At 38.6% G+C, this 18051-nt stretch overlaps 3 protein-coding genes across 4 annotated transcripts; 2 read left to right on the top strand and 1 right to left on the bottom strand.

The window, feature by feature from the left end:
* The first annotated feature begins 61 nt into the window (after positions 1–61).
* Positions 62–8693, top strand: LOC133726817 (probable alpha-mannosidase At5g13980). Of its 2 annotated transcripts, none has more exons than XM_062154447.1 (29): positions 62–826; positions 905–988; positions 1068–1156; positions 1257–1431; positions 1575–1694; positions 1820–1903; positions 2000–2071; positions 2190–2303; positions 2764–2864; positions 2962–3055; positions 3192–3359; positions 3441–3530; positions 3716–3781; positions 3867–3923; positions 4378–4597; positions 4712–4851; positions 4958–5038; positions 5220–5279; positions 5366–5437; positions 5871–5918; positions 6024–6143; positions 6372–6437; positions 6736–6848; positions 7164–7248; positions 7377–7487; positions 7588–7683; positions 7792–7839; positions 8038–8106; positions 8197–8693. In XM_062154447.1, exons 1-29 carry the CDS (start codon positions 614–616, stop codon positions 8443–8445), a joined length of 3105 nt encoding a protein of 1034 aa, XP_062010431.1. In that variant the 5' UTR covers positions 62–613; the 3' UTR covers positions 8446–8693. The 2 variants fall into 2 exon arrangements, with proteins under 2 accessions (XP_062010431.1, XP_062010430.1); XM_062154446.1 differs by having other exon boundaries at positions 7164–7254.
* Positions 8694–8843: 150 nt separating this feature from the next.
* On the top strand, positions 8844–11293 carry LOC133726820 (transcription factor MYB1-like). Its single transcript, XM_062154450.1, has 2 exons — positions 8844–10421; positions 10516–11293. The coding sequence occupies exons 1-2, from the start codon at positions 10289–10291 to the stop codon at positions 11082–11084; spliced, it is 702 nt and encodes a 233-aa protein (XP_062010434.1). The 5' UTR covers positions 8844–10288; the 3' UTR covers positions 11085–11293.
* Positions 11294–12202: 909 nt separating this feature from the next.
* LOC133726815 (uncharacterized) lies at positions 12203–16293 on the bottom strand. Its single transcript, XM_062154443.1, has 12 exons — positions 15794–16293; positions 15436–15701; positions 15190–15263; positions 14989–15083; positions 14725–14822; positions 14538–14621; positions 14134–14214; positions 13949–14035; positions 13728–13823; positions 13207–13289; positions 12840–12928; positions 12203–12689 (listed from the first exon to the last, which is right to left on the bottom strand). Exons 1-12 carry the CDS (start codon positions 15927–15929, stop codon positions 12340–12342), a joined length of 1539 nt encoding a protein of 512 aa, XP_062010427.1. The 5' UTR covers positions 15930–16293; the 3' UTR covers positions 12203–12339.
* Between the last annotated feature and the right edge of the window lie 1758 nt (positions 16294–18051).

Genomic DNA, 18051 nt, shown 5'->3' with positions numbered 1-18051 from the left:
CCCAATAATGTCACACTGGAAAAGCAAGAAACACCCTGCCCCTTGTTTGAGCTCATCCTAGCAAACCCATAGCGCCAAAATGAATAGGTTTATTTTGGGTTGGAAATTGGATTTTGGAGGGAGAAGAATATATGGAGTTGAATAATGTTCACCTGGCAATCGTAGTGATAGTAGAGTAAGGTACACGGGCCAAAAAGAAAAACAAAAATCAGTAGTTACTGCTCGTACAGGGTAGGGAATTAGGGATTAGGGATTAGATAAGTACTGAAAATTCAAAATAGAAGATTATGACTCATGAGGATATAGTTTTTCATTTTTATTTAAATAATTTAATTTAATTGGTAGGTGGAAACTGAGAAAGAGAAGCGGAGGAAGAAGTCAAACTGTCAAAGAAGCTAGGCAGAAAGAAAAACAGTAATCGAGTGTTGCTTGTGAGCGAGCGAGCTAGTACAGACAGTTAGTCTCTGGTAAAGCAATGAGCTAGGAAGGAGGATTGAGTGTCATTTTGTGAAACAAACCAACTTGGAACTTGTTGTTGTTATTACCCTCCCTCTTGAGACTTGAGACTTGAGACTTGAGTGTTGAGTGTCTGGACTCTGCAGTGAGAGCGAGAATGGCGACCACGACTCCTCCTTTACTCTTCTTATTCTGTGTACTTTTCTCTGTCGGGATTCTAGTCGCCGACTCCAAATTTATGGTCTATAACACCTCCCAAGGGATAGTCCCCGGTAAACTTAACGTCCACTTGGTCCCTCACACCCACGATGACGTCGGATGGTTGAAGACCGTTGATCAGTATTATGTTGGCTCCAACAATTCCATCCAGGTCCTCTTTCTACCTATTCTGGTTGGTATATATGATGATCCAGTTTGATTGCTCGATTCTGAGAGGTTTCATTTTCAGGGGGCTTGTGTGCAAAATGTGTTGGACTCTTTGATTCCTGCTCTGTTGGCTGACAAGAATCGGAAATTCATCTACGTTGAAATTGTAATTGTACCTCCACCTTTTTATCAATTTAGCAGATGATGATAAAAAGTGTTCACTCAGCTCAATCCATCATTTACAGGCCTTTTTCCAGCGCTGGTGGAGAGATCAGAGTGATGCCGTCCAGCGTATAGTCACGGACCTTGTCAGCTCGGGTCAACTAGAATTCATGTAAAATCTATAATGCTCAACACCAAACCAGCTCTCATCTTTATTCTTTATTCTTTTTATGGGTCTTGATGATGCTCCTTCTCCTTCTCCGATGCTGCAGAAATGGGGGCATGTGTATGCATGATGAAGCAGCTACGCATTATGTTGACATGATTGATCAGACCACTCTTGGGCATCGCTTTATTAAAAGGGAATTCGATGTCACTCCAAGAATTGGATGGCAAATTGATCCTTTTGGACATTCGGCTGTCCAGGCCTACTTGTTGGGAGCACAAGTAAGCATACCTCTCTCCGGCTTTTACGGTTTTACCTCAGAACATAGCAGTTTTGTTCTTTTTTATCTAACACTACTAGACTGCGCTTATTTAACTCAAAGACTCATTTATATTCCATTGATAACATTTTGGTAACCATGTAGGTTGGATTCGACTCACTTTACTTTGGTCGAATAGATTACCAGGACAGGGAAAAACGCAAAAATGACAAGAGTCTTGAGTTTGTTTGGCAGGGTTCTAAGAGTCTCGGTTTATCTGCTGAGGTGAAATAGCATGCTTGCTGTTCCATTTAGTAAATGTTAGACGTATTAGTTTTCTTTTCCTTTGTTGGCAACAGAGGAAGATTTGTTTGCTCGAGTAATTATGCTTTTCTCCTTAATTACTGCAGATTTTTTCTGGTGCTTTCCCTGAGAATTATGAACCTCCTTCTGGTTTCTATTTTGAAGTTAATGATAAATCCCCAATAGTCCAGGTAACATCACGAGCTAGTTGTTAAATTCCTTCACTTTCTTAATATTTACTCATTTGCATTGCTAAAATTTAAATTCCTGTACTGTTGCTGTTGAAGGATGACATCACTTTGTTTGATTACAATGTTCAAGAACGAGTTAATGACTTTGTTGCTGCTGCAGTATCACAGGTATATTTACCAAGTTCCTCAACCTGTGTGTGAGTTTCTTTTTGTATATGTTTAGATATCTGGACACCCAAATGCTTTTCTGTTCCCTTTCGTTCTGACAGCAGTTATTTATTCTCAGGCTAACATAACTCGAACAAATCATATTATGTGGACCATGGGAACAGACTTCAAGTATCAGTATGCACACACCTGGTTCCGTCAAATGGACAAGCTCATTCATTATGTCAACAAGGTGACAATTGCTTAATACTTGCATGAATATGATCTGGGTTTATGAAACCATAATACAGTATAGTTTAACACCCTTCATGCCTCTAGGAGTAATCCAAACTGTTATTTTGACAGGTCTTTGGCTGAACTAGAAATAATGTTATTGATAGATATGCTTGTGTAATCAAATGGAAAACAGATCAACTAGATTTTACACTTTTGTAGTTTGTATTGTGAGCTTAATCCTGTATGGCAACACAATCAAGCTGTTCTGAGTCAAAAAGTGTTACTGTATATATTATTTCAGTCTATTAGCATGTTTTTCCACCTCCAGAATCTTCTTAGTTGTTTTATACTTGTGGGTTTCTTTCAAAGTGAACTGATTAAATATTGAATTGCCGGACTATTTTATAATTTTTTTTTCCTATTGATTATTATGCTGTTATTTTGAACTTTAATTGGTTCTGGTTGGGTACTTTTAGGATGGACGTGTTAATGCTCTGTACTCTACTCCTTCCATATATACTGATGCAAAATATGCTACAAATGAATCTTGGCCAATCAAGACTGGTGACTTCTTTCCGTGAGTCTATGTTTATTAGCTTTTAGTTATATTTCGCTTTTATTTTGTATTTTTGGTGTTGACCTTTCTATAGAAACTGAAGCATGCCCCGTACCAGTTATGCAGATCGCATTAATGCTTACTGGACAGGATACTTCACAAGCAGACCAGCCTTGAAACACTACGTTAGAACAATGAGTGGCTATTATTTGGTATCTTCACGCATCTTTTCTGTCTGTGTAATGAAATTACTGTTCACAGTTTTTTTTTCCTCCTTTGGCCAATTAACGTTCACAGTTTAATGACAGTTTTCTACTGACCTATCTGTATGTGCTGTTGGAAAATAAGGCTGCTAGGCAACTAGAATTTTTTAAAGGAAGGAGTACTTCAGGGCCCAATACGGACTCATTGGCAGATGCCTTAGCAATTGCTCAACATCATGATGCTGTCACTGGTACAGAAAAGCAGCACGTTGCCAATGATTATGCAAAAAGATTGTCAATAGGATACATGGAGGTTTGAATTAGCTTTAACTTCAATGCTCTCCTCAATGATGACCACTTAAGTGTTGTTCATTTGTTCATCTTCTTTGTGCAGTCTGAGCAACTAGTTGCAACTTCACTTGCTCACTTGGTTGAGTCTGCATCATATACTGGATCTGGAAACCCAACTACAAAGTTTCAACAGGCAAAGAATCATGAACCCTTAAGCTTGTGTGCTGTTTTTTTTTTTTTACCATAATACATAACTTCATACCTCGTGATAAGGTAGTAGTAAAACTGGAGTTAAATTCTTATTCAAGCTAAGAAGAACATTTGACCTGTATCTCATCCTCTTCTTTTTCTTTTCTTTTCTTTTCATGATTTTGCCAGTGTCTACTTCTGAATATAAGCTATTGCCCTGCATCAGAAGTAACTTTGTCTCAGGGGAAAAAATTGGTAAGGAACTAAACCGCTCTTATTAGCCTTGACTTTATAATCGACCTGTAAATTGTATTAACTGGTGGTGTTTTCTCATCTCTAGATTGTCGTGGTGTACAATTCTCTTGGATGGAAGAGGGATGACACAGTCCGAATTCCTGTGAGTACTTCCTTTCTGGTTCCAGTCTTAGTGCTTTATGTAACGTGGTAGTGCTTCTTCCATTCATAAATAACATAAATCTTTACAAGCAAGACGAAAAAAGTTCTGCAAGTTCTCAGAACTGCTTATATGTGAACCAATGTGGGGTAACATTCTGCAAAAACAGAGTTTATAATCACTAAGGCAATAATTCTGTTAATAATACATCTCTTTTTACTCCTTTTTATGTTCTTTTTAGTATTTTGCAATTTAATATTCAAAAATGTTTTATTTATTATATTGTCTCTTTGCGGGTGGGGGCTTGGGGGTGGAATGATTTTCTTATGTGTTGGAGTAAGTGACATATATGAGAATTTGAAATGAATTCCCTTGTTAATGAATTAGTCAAGTCTTACCATATATACAGTCAGGTATTGTTTGATATTTATCTAATTAAGATTCAAATTGGTTGTAGGTTATCAATGAAGATGTCATTGTTCATGATTCTGAGGGAAAAGCAATCGAGTCACAGCTTCTTCCTCTAGATGATGTCCATCTGGGCTTAAGGAACTACTATGTTAAGGCATACTTGGGTCAAACTCCAACAAAGACACCAAAGTATTGGCTTGTGTTTACAGTATCCGTACCACCACTTGGTTTTAGCACATACACTATCTCGGGTGCCGAAGGGGCAGGTCCAGTCTTATAAATTGCTCATGATTGAACTTTGTTAAGGGGGCATACCTGGAGTCTATTTTTGAGGATAGCAATATAAGCTTGGCATGTTGATTGTTCTCTTTTGGTTACAGGTGCTAGCTCAACCAGATCATCTGTATACACCTTTCAAAGCAGAGAAAAGTCGACTATTGAAGTTGGTCAAGGAAATGTGAAACTCTCTTTTTCCACAGATCAAGGCAAAATGACTAATTATGTCAATAGCAGAAGCTTGGTATCTACTGCACCTCAAAGCTTCTTGGTTATTATTTTGTCTGTTACTTAAATTTTGTTCTTAACCACTATTACCTTCTGACATCTCTGTTTCATTACTTTTGAAGGTGGAAGAATCGGTTCAGCAGTCTTACAGCTTTTATAATGGGTATAATGGCAGTAATGATAAGGCTCCGCTGATTCCTCAGGTATATGCATACTGAATAGAAGTTTGTTCTCTATTGCAATTTCTCATCTTCTCTCTGCTTTGTATTTTTAATTTAACTACTTGAAAACTGATGTTTAAATAATCCTTGCTATACTGTTTACTTATTTTCATTTACGATTTGCCTTTGTTTTTTTTTTTTTTTTGGTTTTCTTTTCTGGTAGAATTCTGGGGCATATGTTTTCCGGCCTAATGGAACATTTCTCATAACACCCGAAGAAAAGGTGTCTACTAATACCTTCTGAAGTATAGTTTGGCACAGGGATGAGTGTCACCATTGTTAATTAGCTACTGTTGCTTAATATTTCAGGCTTCTTTGACTGTTATACGTGGACCAGTAATAGATGAAGTACATCAACAGATTAATTCGTGGATACATCAGGTGCCTTACTTGTCAAGTACTTGCTATCTCTATATGTTTTCTCTTTCTTCTGTTACAGTATGTGACAGTGACAATCTGTGAAAATTTGACCATAAATTGTTACAACTTATTTGAACTTTGAAGGGATGCAATTGCTTCCATGCTTGAACATTGCTTTATATTTAATCATTTCTGGTTTTTCATGACCACTGGAAAGTGAAATATGTGTTAAGCCCATAAGTCTCCTTTATTGTCCAGATTTTTGTTTTACTGGTTAGATCACTTTTACAACACTTTGGACAAATTGATAAAACTTGGACATTTTTATGCATTCAATCTTTCTAATATTCCTGTTCAAGAGTTAAATTTCAGAGCTGCAGCTCTTCTATACTTGATTCTGACTCCAGTTTTGGGTGTTTGTTTGACAATAGTGTTTCATTGGATATGTACGCAGATCACTAGACTTCACAAGGAAAAGGAGCATGTTGAAGTTGAGTTTATTGTAAGCACTACCAGATATAAATGAAAAATTAAAACTATTTCAAAATTCAAATAAAATTCAAAGATCATTGTTAGTCCTGTTGATTGATACTGTCCTCAATATCAGGTTGGCCCTATACCTACTGATGATGGAATTGGAAAAGAAGTTGTAACTCAATTAGACACTGCCATGGCTACCAACAAAACGTTCTACACTGATTCTAATGGGCGTGATTTTATCAAAAGGGTACACTAATTGTCTGCTTTTGCAATATTGAATTTAGTTGGTTCAAATTCTAATGTGCATGTCCTTTTTAGACTTCCTGCTAAGTGATCATATCTTCCTGTTCTTAATTATATAATTCAGAGTTAATGGAAATTGTTGTCCTTCTAAATCGTTTTGACTTCTAGTAGCTGTTGCCCATGTCTAATCATTGTTGGCATAAAATGATCCATTAACCCATCTCTCTTGCAGATTCGCGACTATAGAACAGATTGGGACTTCAAAGTGAACCAACCTGTTGCTGGAAATTATTACCCAGTATGTTTGTTTTTGTATCTTCCTCAAAGTATAAAGTAGATTTTGTGTTTGTTTATTTATTTATTTTTATGCTGTGTTTTCTTTTCTGGTTTAGTTTTAATATCTCAATGTACTCTAGCTTATAACTTTCTACTAAGTACGTACTCTATCCTGGTTGACATTTGAGTTGTCTTTGTTAACTACTGTTTTTGCAAGCAAACAGTCTTTCTGCATTATCCTGTTTTCATTCTTCATATTTCCCCCTTATGAATCTTTTCTTTTCATCTAGCTTCATATTTTTCCTATGCTCTCCTTTCAGATTAATCTGGGGATTTACATGCAAGATAATAGGACAGAATTTTCAGTTTTGGTGGATCGGTCACTAGGGGGATCCAGCACAGTGGATGGTCAGATAGAGCTGATGCTTCACAGGTATGTTCTTATCTTTCTAAAATGATTCATCTCATCACTATGCCTAAAATTATCCTTCAGATGATGCTCTATCATATGCATAGCTCTTCTGTAAATCTGTATTTTCTTCCCCCTTGGATTGCAGATGTTTCCTTTGATACATTTACTTTACTCGTTTGAGAAAATGTTGATTTTGTTAATCATATGATGATGTATCTTACAATATACAGTTGCAAATTATGTAATGATTGTGTGTTTCTTGACTATTAAATATCAACATAGATGTGATTAGAAGGATGTCTTAAGGATTTTGCAAGGTTTTCTTTTGCCATATAGGAGACTACTACTTGATGACTCAAGAGGTGTTGCCGAGGCTCTAAATGAAACTGTCTGTGTTTCCGATGAATGCACAGGACTAAGAGTAAGTGTATGTTACCTACTTTGTAAATAGTGTGTCACAGTTAGCATCTTTTACTTTTAGATTCAATCTGGAGTTTTGGTGACTGGTTGAGATTTAGCGCCCACCTATTGCTTCTGGAAACCTTTCAGGTCCTAGGGAAATTTTACTTCAGAATTGACCCCTTGGGAGATGGTGCTAAGTGGCGTCGTTCTTTTGGCCAGGAGATATATTCACCTCTTCTCCTAGCCTTTGCTGAACAGGTGAAATTGGAAAATACATCAAAGGAAAGAAAGATACATAAGAGTAAATCTGTTTTAGTCTTGTGAACTACTTATTCAGCAGGTGATTCCCTTTCTGCAGGATGGAGATAACTGGAAGAATTCTCATGCAACCACTTTTTCTGGGATTGATTCCTCGTATAGTTTACCTGATAATGTTGCTCTTATAACTCTTCAGGTGGTTTATTGGGCGTTTGGAATCTCATTTCCTTTTCCGTTGTTTCATTATAGTTTTACTTGTTAAGAATATACAGACATCTGATACCTTTTTCTTTCATCTGCGTAGGAGCTTGATGATGGAAAAATTCTCATTCGCTTAGCACATTTATACGAGGTTCTAATTTCTCACTTGTTTAAACTATCATTATGCTCTGGTTACCTCTTTTATTTAAGAAATACTGCCAAAACTGGATTAGAGTTAGCATCTTCACTTTCACGAGTTGTCCTCACTTTTGTACTTAATTTTCTAGTTCTGATATATATATATATATTTTTATTTGTCTCTCTCTCTCTCTTGATAAATGATGCTTAGGTTGGAGAGGACAAGGATTTTTCTGTAATGGCAAATGTAGAGCTGAAGAAGCTTTTCCCCAGGAAGAAGGTAGAAGAATGAGCTTACGAGACTGACCAGAATTCTCTGTTGATCCCCATACATGATTTTCTTACCATACTTTGTGCATTTTGGATTCAGATTGGCAAAGCGACAGAAATGAACTTATCAGCTAATCAAGAAAGGACAGAAATGGAGAGAAAGAGACTGGTATGGAAAAAGGAAGGGGGCTCGTCAGGAACGGAAAAGGGTGTGAGGGGTGGACCTGTTGATCCTGCAAAACTAGTTGTGGAACTTGCCCCAATGGAGATCCGCACCTTTCTCATAGACTTGGAGCAGAAGTTCTTCCACCGCCGCCATCATCATCATCATGATGTATCTGATGTATGATAGCTGGAAAATGATGTAGCAGTAGTTGAGACTTGAGAGGCATTGTGCTCTCAGGCCTAGTAATTCGTCTCGAGCTTCCAATTTGGTGTCGCATCATGTCATATAGGCTATAGCAATACCAGGTTGATCGCTGTAATTCCATCGACTGCTATACATTGGACATCAACCGGATTTGGTCGTGTAATTGTGCATGTTATTTCATGGAGCCATATTGTGATTTGTGAATATCTTCCAAGACGTTTACGTGATTTTTACCTTGTGCTAATGGAAACATTCGAACAAAAAAAAAATCATAGCAGTAATTGGAATATTTCAATTTCGGTGACTGTTAAGACCCTCCTCTCAACCTAGACAGATTACTCTCTACACCCATCTAGTCTAGACTTTTGCCCATTAGTAGCAGCCCAACACATGGTTGTGGCCCATGACCCATGTATTTCCTCTAGCTTATATGCTGTACTGGAGACTATTGTTGGTCATGTTTTGAATGATGAATGAATTCTAGTCTTTTCCTCCTTATTAATCTGTTATCCTTTGAGTGACCTCAACAGAGCCAGCAACGATGCCTTCTAGAGGCCTGCAACAAAGCCAGCCCTCCGAACCAATCTCCGGCCAAGTAGTCCCAGCCCTCCCACCCACTCCACCCAACCCAACCACACACATAGCTTCATCCTCCTTACAACCAGATGACCCTTCTCAGCTTCAAATGGCAGAGTTCCAAAACTCGGTAGAGCTGCTCCAACACCAAACTGAGGAACTACACCACTCCTTAGACTCACTCACCCAAAATTTGACTCAAAACCAAGCAGCCTTCCAAGATCATATTTCGGCACAGCTCGCAGCTCTCTCCAAAGCACCATCCTACAATCCCTCATCCCACAGCCACGTCCCACTTCCTCCATCACCAGCCATCACTTTTGGGTCGCTCGGCCCCATCACCACCACATGGACAGGTTTGGGTCTTTCTAATCCACCTCCCCTCTTGCCTCAACCGCCACAACAACAAGGGCTGTCCACACTCTTTCTACTCCTCCAACAGTCTCATTCCCTTCTCCACACCACCACCCATTTTCTCCACTATTACATCCATCCCTCAAACATCACTCACCCCGGCCTCCTCATCTCCCTTCACCCCCAACCGCTTCCACCACCACAATCCCCGCCAGTCAGATTCTCATCCATTCCGACCCCCAAAAATTGACTTACCTCGATTCGAAGGGTACAATGTGGCTAGCCATGGCCGAACGCTACCTCCGCGCACTCCAAGTTCCACCACACGAACGGGTTACTGCTATGGCCTCCCACTTTGGCCCCGGCCCTTCGATGTGGATGAACGCGTTCGAGCAGCGGAATCCGACCACTACCTGGGAGCTCTTCATTCCGGAATTCCTTGAGCATTTCAGATCCAGCAGCGTTGCTGACCTCAAAGCCCGACTCTCCCACCTGCAACACACTGGGTCAGTAGAGGATTTCATCTCAGATTTCACGAAGCTCTCATGCCAGACACCGGAATGGATGATGGGAAACTTTAGGGAGGTGTAGATAGCATATTGGTTATTTGTAAAAGTAAGTTGGAAGTGGGGAGGTCTAAATACCAATTTTAGAGGTATGAATAGAAGCTCCCAAAATTAAAAACGGGAAAAAGTCCATAATGCGTATGCTGTTTATAGAATGAGTGTTCACAATGATTGAATGATATTATAGTGCTCCAAAACCCAAGGTTCACAATGATGTTATAATGCTCTAAAACCCAAGCTTCTTGTTATAGTCTCTGGTGCTCTGTTTGAGGATCTTTCACTCTTTCATAGCTAAACTGAAGCAGAGTCTCTGTGTGTAACTTAAAATGGGAAGAACACCATGTTGTTCAAAGGAGGGTTTGCAGAGAGGTCCATGGACTACCATAGAAGACACATTGCTCATTCAATACATCCAGTCTCATGGTGAAGGGCATTGGATGTCTCTGCCAAATAAAGCAGGTAAGTAATTCATGATGTTTTTTTTGGTTTCCGTTTTGGAAGTCTTCGAAATTTTAGTTATAATCTGGTTTCTTGTCTATGGAACTACTCGAAGGGCTTCTTCGATGTGGGAAAAGTTGCAGGCTGAGATGGATGAACTATCTCCGACCAGGTATAAAGAGAGGTAACATAACTCCTGATGAGGAAGACCTTATTGTGAGGCTTCATTCACTTCTGGGAAATCGATGGTCTCTAATTGCTGGAAGACTCCCCGGTCGAACCGATAATGAGATCAAGAACTACTGGAATACCAACCGCAGCAAAAGGCTCAACAACGCTGGTAGTACTGAAAAAGGTGTATCTAGTGTTGAAGGACAACTCAAGAAGGATGACCGAGGCTGTGTAGCAAAGGTTAAGGTTCATCAACCAAAGGCCATTCGAGTTTCTGCAAACTCAATCATAAGAAACAATAACATCTTAGCTGAATTGGGTCATCATGATGCAGAGGTTTCTAATGATCTTCATGATCATAAACATTTTGGAGAGGCCTTGGTTTGCGAAAATGTGATGGATTTTGATGTTTTTATTCAAGGGTATGAGGAATATCAGCAGCTTCTTCTCAAGGCAGATCAAGATCTCGATGGTGTTCATTTGGATTCTTTTGTTGACTCCTTGTTGATTTAAGCTAGTTCATGCTGCAAAATTAAGGACATCAACATTTGACACCAGTTTTCATTGAAACTGTCGTGCTCAGCTAATAGATAGGCTGCTCTTATATTACTATGTAAGCATGTATTATCTTCTATGGACTCCTTCTGTCAGTAGTAAAAGTGATGTGAACTGTCAATGTTGATTGTACAATTTTGTTTTACATGTACCACCAAATGGAATCACCTTTGTCTTTTACAAGTACGTTTGCTTTTGTCACCCTTAAAGTATTAATTATATATACTAGAACAGAATTCGGAGCAATCATACGGCAATGTTTTGAAATTATAAAGCAAAAAGTCAGGTAATCTTTGATTGCATTATATAATGACACTAAAAAGCTCTATGAGACGTGCAGAAAGAGACCCGGCACATTACAACATAAGAAAATCATGTTGAAATTAATTTTATAATGCAATTATATAACCACTATCATATGTGCGCAGAAAGAGACCCGGCACATTACAACATAAAAAAAATCATGTTGAAACTAAGCTTTGATTGCATCATATAAACTATAACCACTATGAGACATGCAGAAAGAGACCGAGCACATCACAAAAATCATGTAGAAACTAACGATTATATGATAATGTTATGTTGTATAGGTGATCAAAAAAAAGAAAAAAAGTTTTAATGTTATGTTGTATAGGTGACCAACAAAAAAAACAAGAAAAACAATGTTTCCGCTACCAGGATTCGAACCTGGATGATTACGCTCAATCCATTTTATTGTGCTACAGCGGATTGCTTACTCTTACAGCTCAGACCAAAATTATATATAACGGAGAATCTTTATGAAAGGTATAATGTTCAACAATTGAGCAAAACCCTAGAAGTAGAAGAGACTTCAAAGTCCATGAATCGAAACGTCCAAGATACTGTTCGAGCACATCATCTTTCCGGTCGTTTAGATTGTATTGGAATAAGGAAATTTAGTTTCCAGTTTGTTAAGCCCCGGTATGGCACAATTCGGGTCCATGCTTCTTGTTCTTTACATCAACCAACTCTCAAGTGTCAACCTAACCATCCACAAATGGCCAACATTGAAAAGCTTTCAAAAGATTGAGGTTTGCAAGTATTGACAGAGCAAGGACAAAAGTGAATTTCCACCTAGATCACAGGAATAGCCATTAATGACTGAACAGTGCATACAAACTGAGAACTGCTATAAACGAAGAGCATCTTATACGTAGTGGTTATATGGACTACAGCCATAGATTTTACACAATTATTTTTGAAAGGGCCACAAGTCTCCCCAGAGAGACTTTCGGGCCTGCTTATGTAATGTAGGGTTCTTATTCTTTGTGACAACAATTCGTTGAAGTGTTCCTTCTGAAGCATCCTGGTTGGTTGATCGACACACATCCATAGTAACCTGCTTGCCCCTCCGAACAGGCATGTAGATAATCCTACCCCAACCACCCCCAAGATCGGCATGACATGTGTCATCTTCCTCCTCTTCTTCATTATCCTCATGATCATCAACTTCCACGACATCAGAATCATAGGTAATCGGATCTGGTTTTTCAAATGGAATGAGGCTAGCTTGTTGCGAGCTGACTTGGTCCTCTGGGTCCTCTGACAAGGTCAATGACTAATCTTTAGAATGAAATAAATCACAGTTTACAATTTCTCTTGATGTTTTAACCAAAGAATCTTATCATAAACCAAAGACCAGTCACTACGGAGCCCTTGAAAGATGAAAATGATCCTAGTGAAAAATTTTACCATAGTCAATTTCAAGATCTTCCAGAGTTCTTTTAGCATGTTGCTCCTTCAAAGTCTCAAATTTCACACCATCAAGAGGCCAAGGTTCCCTGGTCATAATGACAATAATGAAGCCACCAGAGAGAACATCAAAGATAAAAGTATATGAATAAAAGGATCTGAAGACTGTAAATTAGTAAATAATTGTAACACACTCATTTGATTAAAAACAACAATCAACTCCTACAAGTATAAAAACATAAATGGACGTGTTTAAAGAGAAACCCTGAGTTAGCCAAAACAAAATGAAGTGATGGTTTTCAAATATGTCATTGTAGCTTTATGAACCCCTTCCACAACTTTGAATATGAGCACAAAAAGTACTAACCTTGGTCTTTGTCCTCGCCTGACAGCAATGAAGCTAAATTTCTCATCTTCAAATCCACGTAACGGCTGACCACCCTTGGAGCGCTACAAAATGATCATATACGAGAAGGTATGATCAAATAATAATCGCGTTTTACAATGACAATGTAACAGAATAAGATAAAGAAAAAAAAAGTCTTGCTTCCAACAACAAATAGATTCATAGATTCTGTGCCATTTGCAAGAGATGTAGAAATTAAAATTAAGCAAAAGAGTAGGTGCTTTTAGATGGATAGGTGAAAATAGAAAAATTTGAATCACGATAAGTAAAATGACAGACCCTGCTAGAAAACTAAAATACTAGCAATGCCAAGAGTGGACTAAGAAAATATAGAGGTTCCCTTCTACAAGTATCTAGCAACTGGTAAAATCCAAAAATTTGACTCCTGCCTCTAATGCCAATACTAACCGCTTAGGTTCAAATAATATGGTAACCAGATAAATCTTTCAAAAGAGAATACAACATATGAATTAAGAAAGAACCTTGTATGCACGCTGAGTAGAAGTTCTCTCCAAACGTTGAACAAAATGACAATATTTACCAGCTTTCTCCAAAGGACATGCCCCATCATGAGAGCACTGCATCAAGAGAACTAAAAAATAAAAATGAGAGAATACAAATTAAAACGAACAAGAATATGTAAAATGTTGCGGAACATATTAATTTGAGAAGAGAAAAATGTAGGGTGCAGAACTATACTCACAGGAGCAACTATATAGGCACCACTTTTTCGAGCCACTACCAAGTCCTTGGAAGTTTCATCAATTGCAGCCTTGGATTTACGGCATTTCTAAGAAGATATAAATGTCAGAAATAAAGCAGAGTAGGGAAATGAGTGATTGTTAGCAGAACCCAAAAAAAAAAAAAAAACTAACAACAATAACTTACCCTTTTCTCCATCCATAATATATGTGATCGCATCTGAGCTATGATATTTGATCCTTGTGGTGTTCCCGGTTCTATCAAAATCTCCAAACATTCAAGTGTTTAAGGAAATCAATACGTAAAAATATAAGGCTGAAAATTTGAAGATCCAAACAGAAAACAAATATAACTTGGCCGGCAATATGATTACAAGTATTTCCTTGTTTTCGCTCCTACTTTCCAAATTTGTTTTCAGGACAGCGCAAAATATAGGATCATCACAAATCGTTCTTTAAGATGGTGTAAAATTGTTATAGGGATTAAATGGTGTAAACTCAAGCAAATGGCCATAACAATTTGTTGTTGTTGTTTTTTTTTTCATGAAATCATAATGAAACATGAAACTTTTCCAGGAGTTTGAGGTATACCAGGACATCCCGCGTAAGATCCCAAAGTTGGCGTACTACAGTAATCCGATCCTTCAGCGATGGTATCTCTCCAAGCACATAGGACTTCAACCCATAGCAACAAACAACAGATATTATTTAGGACCAAAAATGACAAGACAAAAATTAAGTATGTAATTGATAGAAGTTCTAGATAAACAAAACTTACAGCAATTACAAGGTCATGTTCTCTCTCTGATTTCTTGATGTTTTTAGTCAAGGATTGGAGGGTACCATAACTGTGAATAAGTGGCAAGTTCTTTTGACCTAAAATAAGAACATAAAAACAATGAAGAATTTGCTTTAGCCAGTTACGCCATGAGAATGCATGAGCCATCACAATAGGACTGTACTCCGACTTACAAACAATTTAGTACAGTGATAATCTAGATGAGAACTAAGTAACTAGTTTAAACAGAAAATCATTACTAACCTTGTATAAGGCTCTGGCCTGCACGCTGCATTGATTGTGATGGCTCTACTAAGTTAACTTTCTCCAAGGAATTCGGCCAGACTTCTCGTAGTGCCCTACAGCATTCCATTTACATTATATCAAAATCACATTACATAACAAACAGCAATCCTGAATACTCACGTCATTAACAATCAAAAGAGAACCAGATGAACTTCTGACCAGAAAGCCGAACCCGTGCCAGCACCAAAATCCAACACTTTAGCAGGAGAAAAACCCGGCAGCCTTCTACGAACCTGTCAAACAACACTGAACATTAAAGATCAAAACTTCATCACACTCTCATTGCTACACACCCGAAAAGAACAAAGAACAATAAATTTGAAAGCCTGATACGAAAATCAATCTAGCACTTCATTTCTAGCATACAAGAACACAGCTTTATCAAACTGAAACATCACCAATTACCTCCTTGAGTACTCTGTGACAAGCAGAGAAGACAGCTGGCATTCTGGAAGCAACATAAGCAATGGTCTCGTCGTCTGTATAAGTAAGGCCAATATCTCCATAGGAGCTCTTGATCTTCCACCTCTGGGATTGGTCCACACACTGCAAAGGGTCCTCAACCAGCTGCTTCGAGGTGGAAGCAATAAGCTGAGAGTTGACATCCTTGATTTGGGTGAAGGATTCCGATAGCCTCAGCACATTCCGCTTCATGTGAGGCTCCTCTTGGTCTAAAAACCCAAACCCATTAATTGAATATCATAAACTGAAGCATATGTAGATACAGAAAACTAGAGGGTGCTGAGCGAGTGGAGAAGACGACCTCGGAGGTACTTTTTAATGGCGCGGCGGAGCTTGACGGGGACGGTGAGGCAGCGCTGGGACTGTTTGGCGGCGGAGCGGATGGCTTCTTGGGTTAGGACCTTCTGAGCTGTCTCCGGGAGAAGGGTGGTCGCCATTTTCGGGCTCGTTAGGTCTCTCACACTCTGGGAGAGACACACAGAGAGAGAGTCTCTGAGCTGGTGGTACAGTATAGACTATAGAGTTGGGTTTGGTTTTTGTTCTGGGGTTTATGCGACTTTCTGGAGGTTTAGGTCGAGTCGTCGAGAGAAGGCGAGGAGTTATGGAGCCATGGAGGTTTAGGTCGAGAGGAGGCTGATCCGGTATGGAGGTTTCGGTCGAGAGGAGGCTGATCCGGTATGGAGGCTTAGATCGAGTCGTCGAGAGGGGGCTGAGGAGGTATGGAGGACTGAGAGGAGGCTGATCCGTTATGGAGGCTTAGGTCGAGTCGTCGAGAGGAGGCTGAGGAGGTATGGATATTTAGGGGGGTGTATGGATATTTTAAAAGTCTTTTAAAATCCTGTGGTATTCAATCAAGATTTTAAAAAGTCCTTATAAATCTGGTGGTATTCAATTAAGATTTAAAAAAATTCTTCTAAATCTGGTGGTATTCAAAAGACCAACGATTTTGAAGGATTGTATTAGTAACTGGATTGTGAAGGATTCTGAAGTGCTTGGTATAAATACCAAACCCTATTAGAAATCCAGTCTCTATAGGTGAGATTTTGACGTCTTTTTCTCTCTCACTCTGAAGATGAAACCCGAGTGGAAGATGAACCGACAACGACATCCACCTTGTGTAGAGCGTCTCCAATTGATTGAAACTGGGAATTGGTCATTTGGGTACTCCCATTTTCCTGACACGTAATCGCATCAAGGCTCCAATCTCTGTCCGATTTGACGGCCTCCAGGAATTGGTCTCTAGTGATCTGATGCTGAGCGCTTCCTCATGGTGAAAAGAGTTCTCAAGCAAGCTTGTATCTTTTCTTATCGAACACCGTGTGCCGTAGCCGGGTTCTTCAACAAAAATTCAATTCTATTCAAGTTTTCGAGTTGGGTGGTAATCATGCACCGAGTTGCTCGAGAGTTCTCTATCAATGGAGGAATTGGATATTACAGGTATGGGCTTTTAACTCGAATTCATCATGTCAAAGTGGTATGAGCGAATTGAACGAAATGAAAGCAGAATTATCATTGATCATAAGTTATTCTTTTAATTCTTATACCTGGTGCATTCAACTTCGTTTGAAAAACTAGAACTTGATTACGTCCTCCAGGTTGATCTATTTGTCCCTTTTTAGCTTTCTCAGATGAGTTGTAAGAGTTCTTTCTATTCAAAATCCTCTATGTTAAGGGTGGTAATGTGAACTTGAATTATCCAAACTCATGTAATGCCCTAATGTGTGAGAGATTCAAGTTTTTGAGTGGCAGGAAAGGGGCATTGTTTTGGCGAGAGGTGTTGTGCTGGTTGTGTTTTGGGTGGTTAGGATGTAGAGGAACAAACGATACCATCTACCTATATGTATCATTGATTATCGTAATATATATGTTTTGCAGATGTGTTGTGGCTTATATATGCTTCAGATTTGATATTCTCTGGTGTAAGTTTGAATCCGTAGAAGAGGACATAAAACAAGTCTAAGTTAGTTTGGACCATGCGTAAGTCTTCTTTGTTATCTGTTTTTTATGTTCTTCCTTACATTTTGAATAGTAATCACTATGGTCTGTGTTACTATGCCAATCTATTTCTGGTAGTCATCTGATATAAGAAACAAAATGTGGCAAATATATCTGATGTCATTAAGATAAAGTATTGGTGGCTGGAGTGGTACCTATAAAAGTCACATACATGATTGTAAAATCACTAGATGCACGTATAACCAAATGAAGACTAGTTGTACAAAATAAATGATCATTAAGCTGGTTAAAACTTATATAGGAAGAAGTTATATGCATTTTAGCATAAAACAATAAAAATATGTTCAATAGAGACACTGTGCACTAGCACTACTCTGTGCCTTTCAAAGGTTGTTTGTCATGTGTTTCTAACCAAGTCTGTAAACTTTGTTGTAATCTTCTTACAGTTAACATACTGATTTAGCCAATTATTGAGGGATCAGTTTGTTGTTAGTATTATGCTCAGTGGTATTCCTGTAGCTCATAACTGTAGGCTTGTTATTTCAACTAAGGCTGCACCCTATCTATAGCTATATCTAGTTTCATCAGATAATGAAAGAGTCA

This window comes from Rosa rugosa, chromosome 1 (assembly GCF_958449725.1).
Source record: "Rosa rugosa chromosome 1, drRosRugo1.1, whole genome shotgun sequence".
NCBI lineage: Eukaryota > Viridiplantae > Streptophyta > Magnoliopsida > Rosales > Rosaceae > Rosa > Rosa rugosa.
This window is presented reverse-complemented; position numbering and strand designations above follow the sequence as displayed.

What these genes read in the sequence shown, in the direction of transcription:
- LOC133726817 (XM_062154446.1), top strand. Translation starts at nt 614, where the DNA reads ATGGCGACCACGACTCCTCCTTTACTCTTCTTATTCTGTGTACTTTTC. An exon ending in AGGCTCCGCTGATTCCTCAG is followed by an intron (nt 5,039 to 5,219) that starts GTATATGCATAC and finishes CTTTTCTGGTAG; the next exon opens with AATTCTGGGGCATATGTTTT. An exon ending in ATAGAGCTGATGCTTCACAG is followed by an intron (nt 6,849 to 7,163) that starts GTATGTTCTTAT and finishes TTTGCCATATAG; the next exon opens with GAGACTACTACTTGATGACT.
- LOC133726820 (XM_062154450.1), top strand. Translation starts at nt 10,289, where the DNA reads ATGGGAAGAACACCATGTTGTTCAAAGGAGGGTTTGCAGAGAGGTCCA. An exon ending in GTCTCTGCCAAATAAAGCAG is followed by an intron (nt 10,422 to 10,515) that starts GTAAGTAATTCA and finishes AACTACTCGAAG; the next exon opens with GGCTTCTTCGATGTGGGAAA.
- LOC133726815 (XM_062154443.1), bottom strand. Translation starts at nt 15,929, where the DNA reads ATGGCGACCACCCTTCTCCCGGAGACAGCTCAGAAGGTCCTAACCCAA. An exon ending in CTACTCAGCGTGCATACAAG is followed by an intron (nt 13,290 to 13,727) that starts GTTCTTTCTTAA and finishes ATCATTTTGTAG; the next exon opens with CGCTCCAAGGGTGGTCAGCC. An exon ending in AGATCTTGAAATTGACTATG is followed by an intron (nt 12,690 to 12,839) that starts GTAAAATTTTTC and finishes TGACCTTGTCAG; the next exon opens with AGGACCCAGAGGACCAAGTC.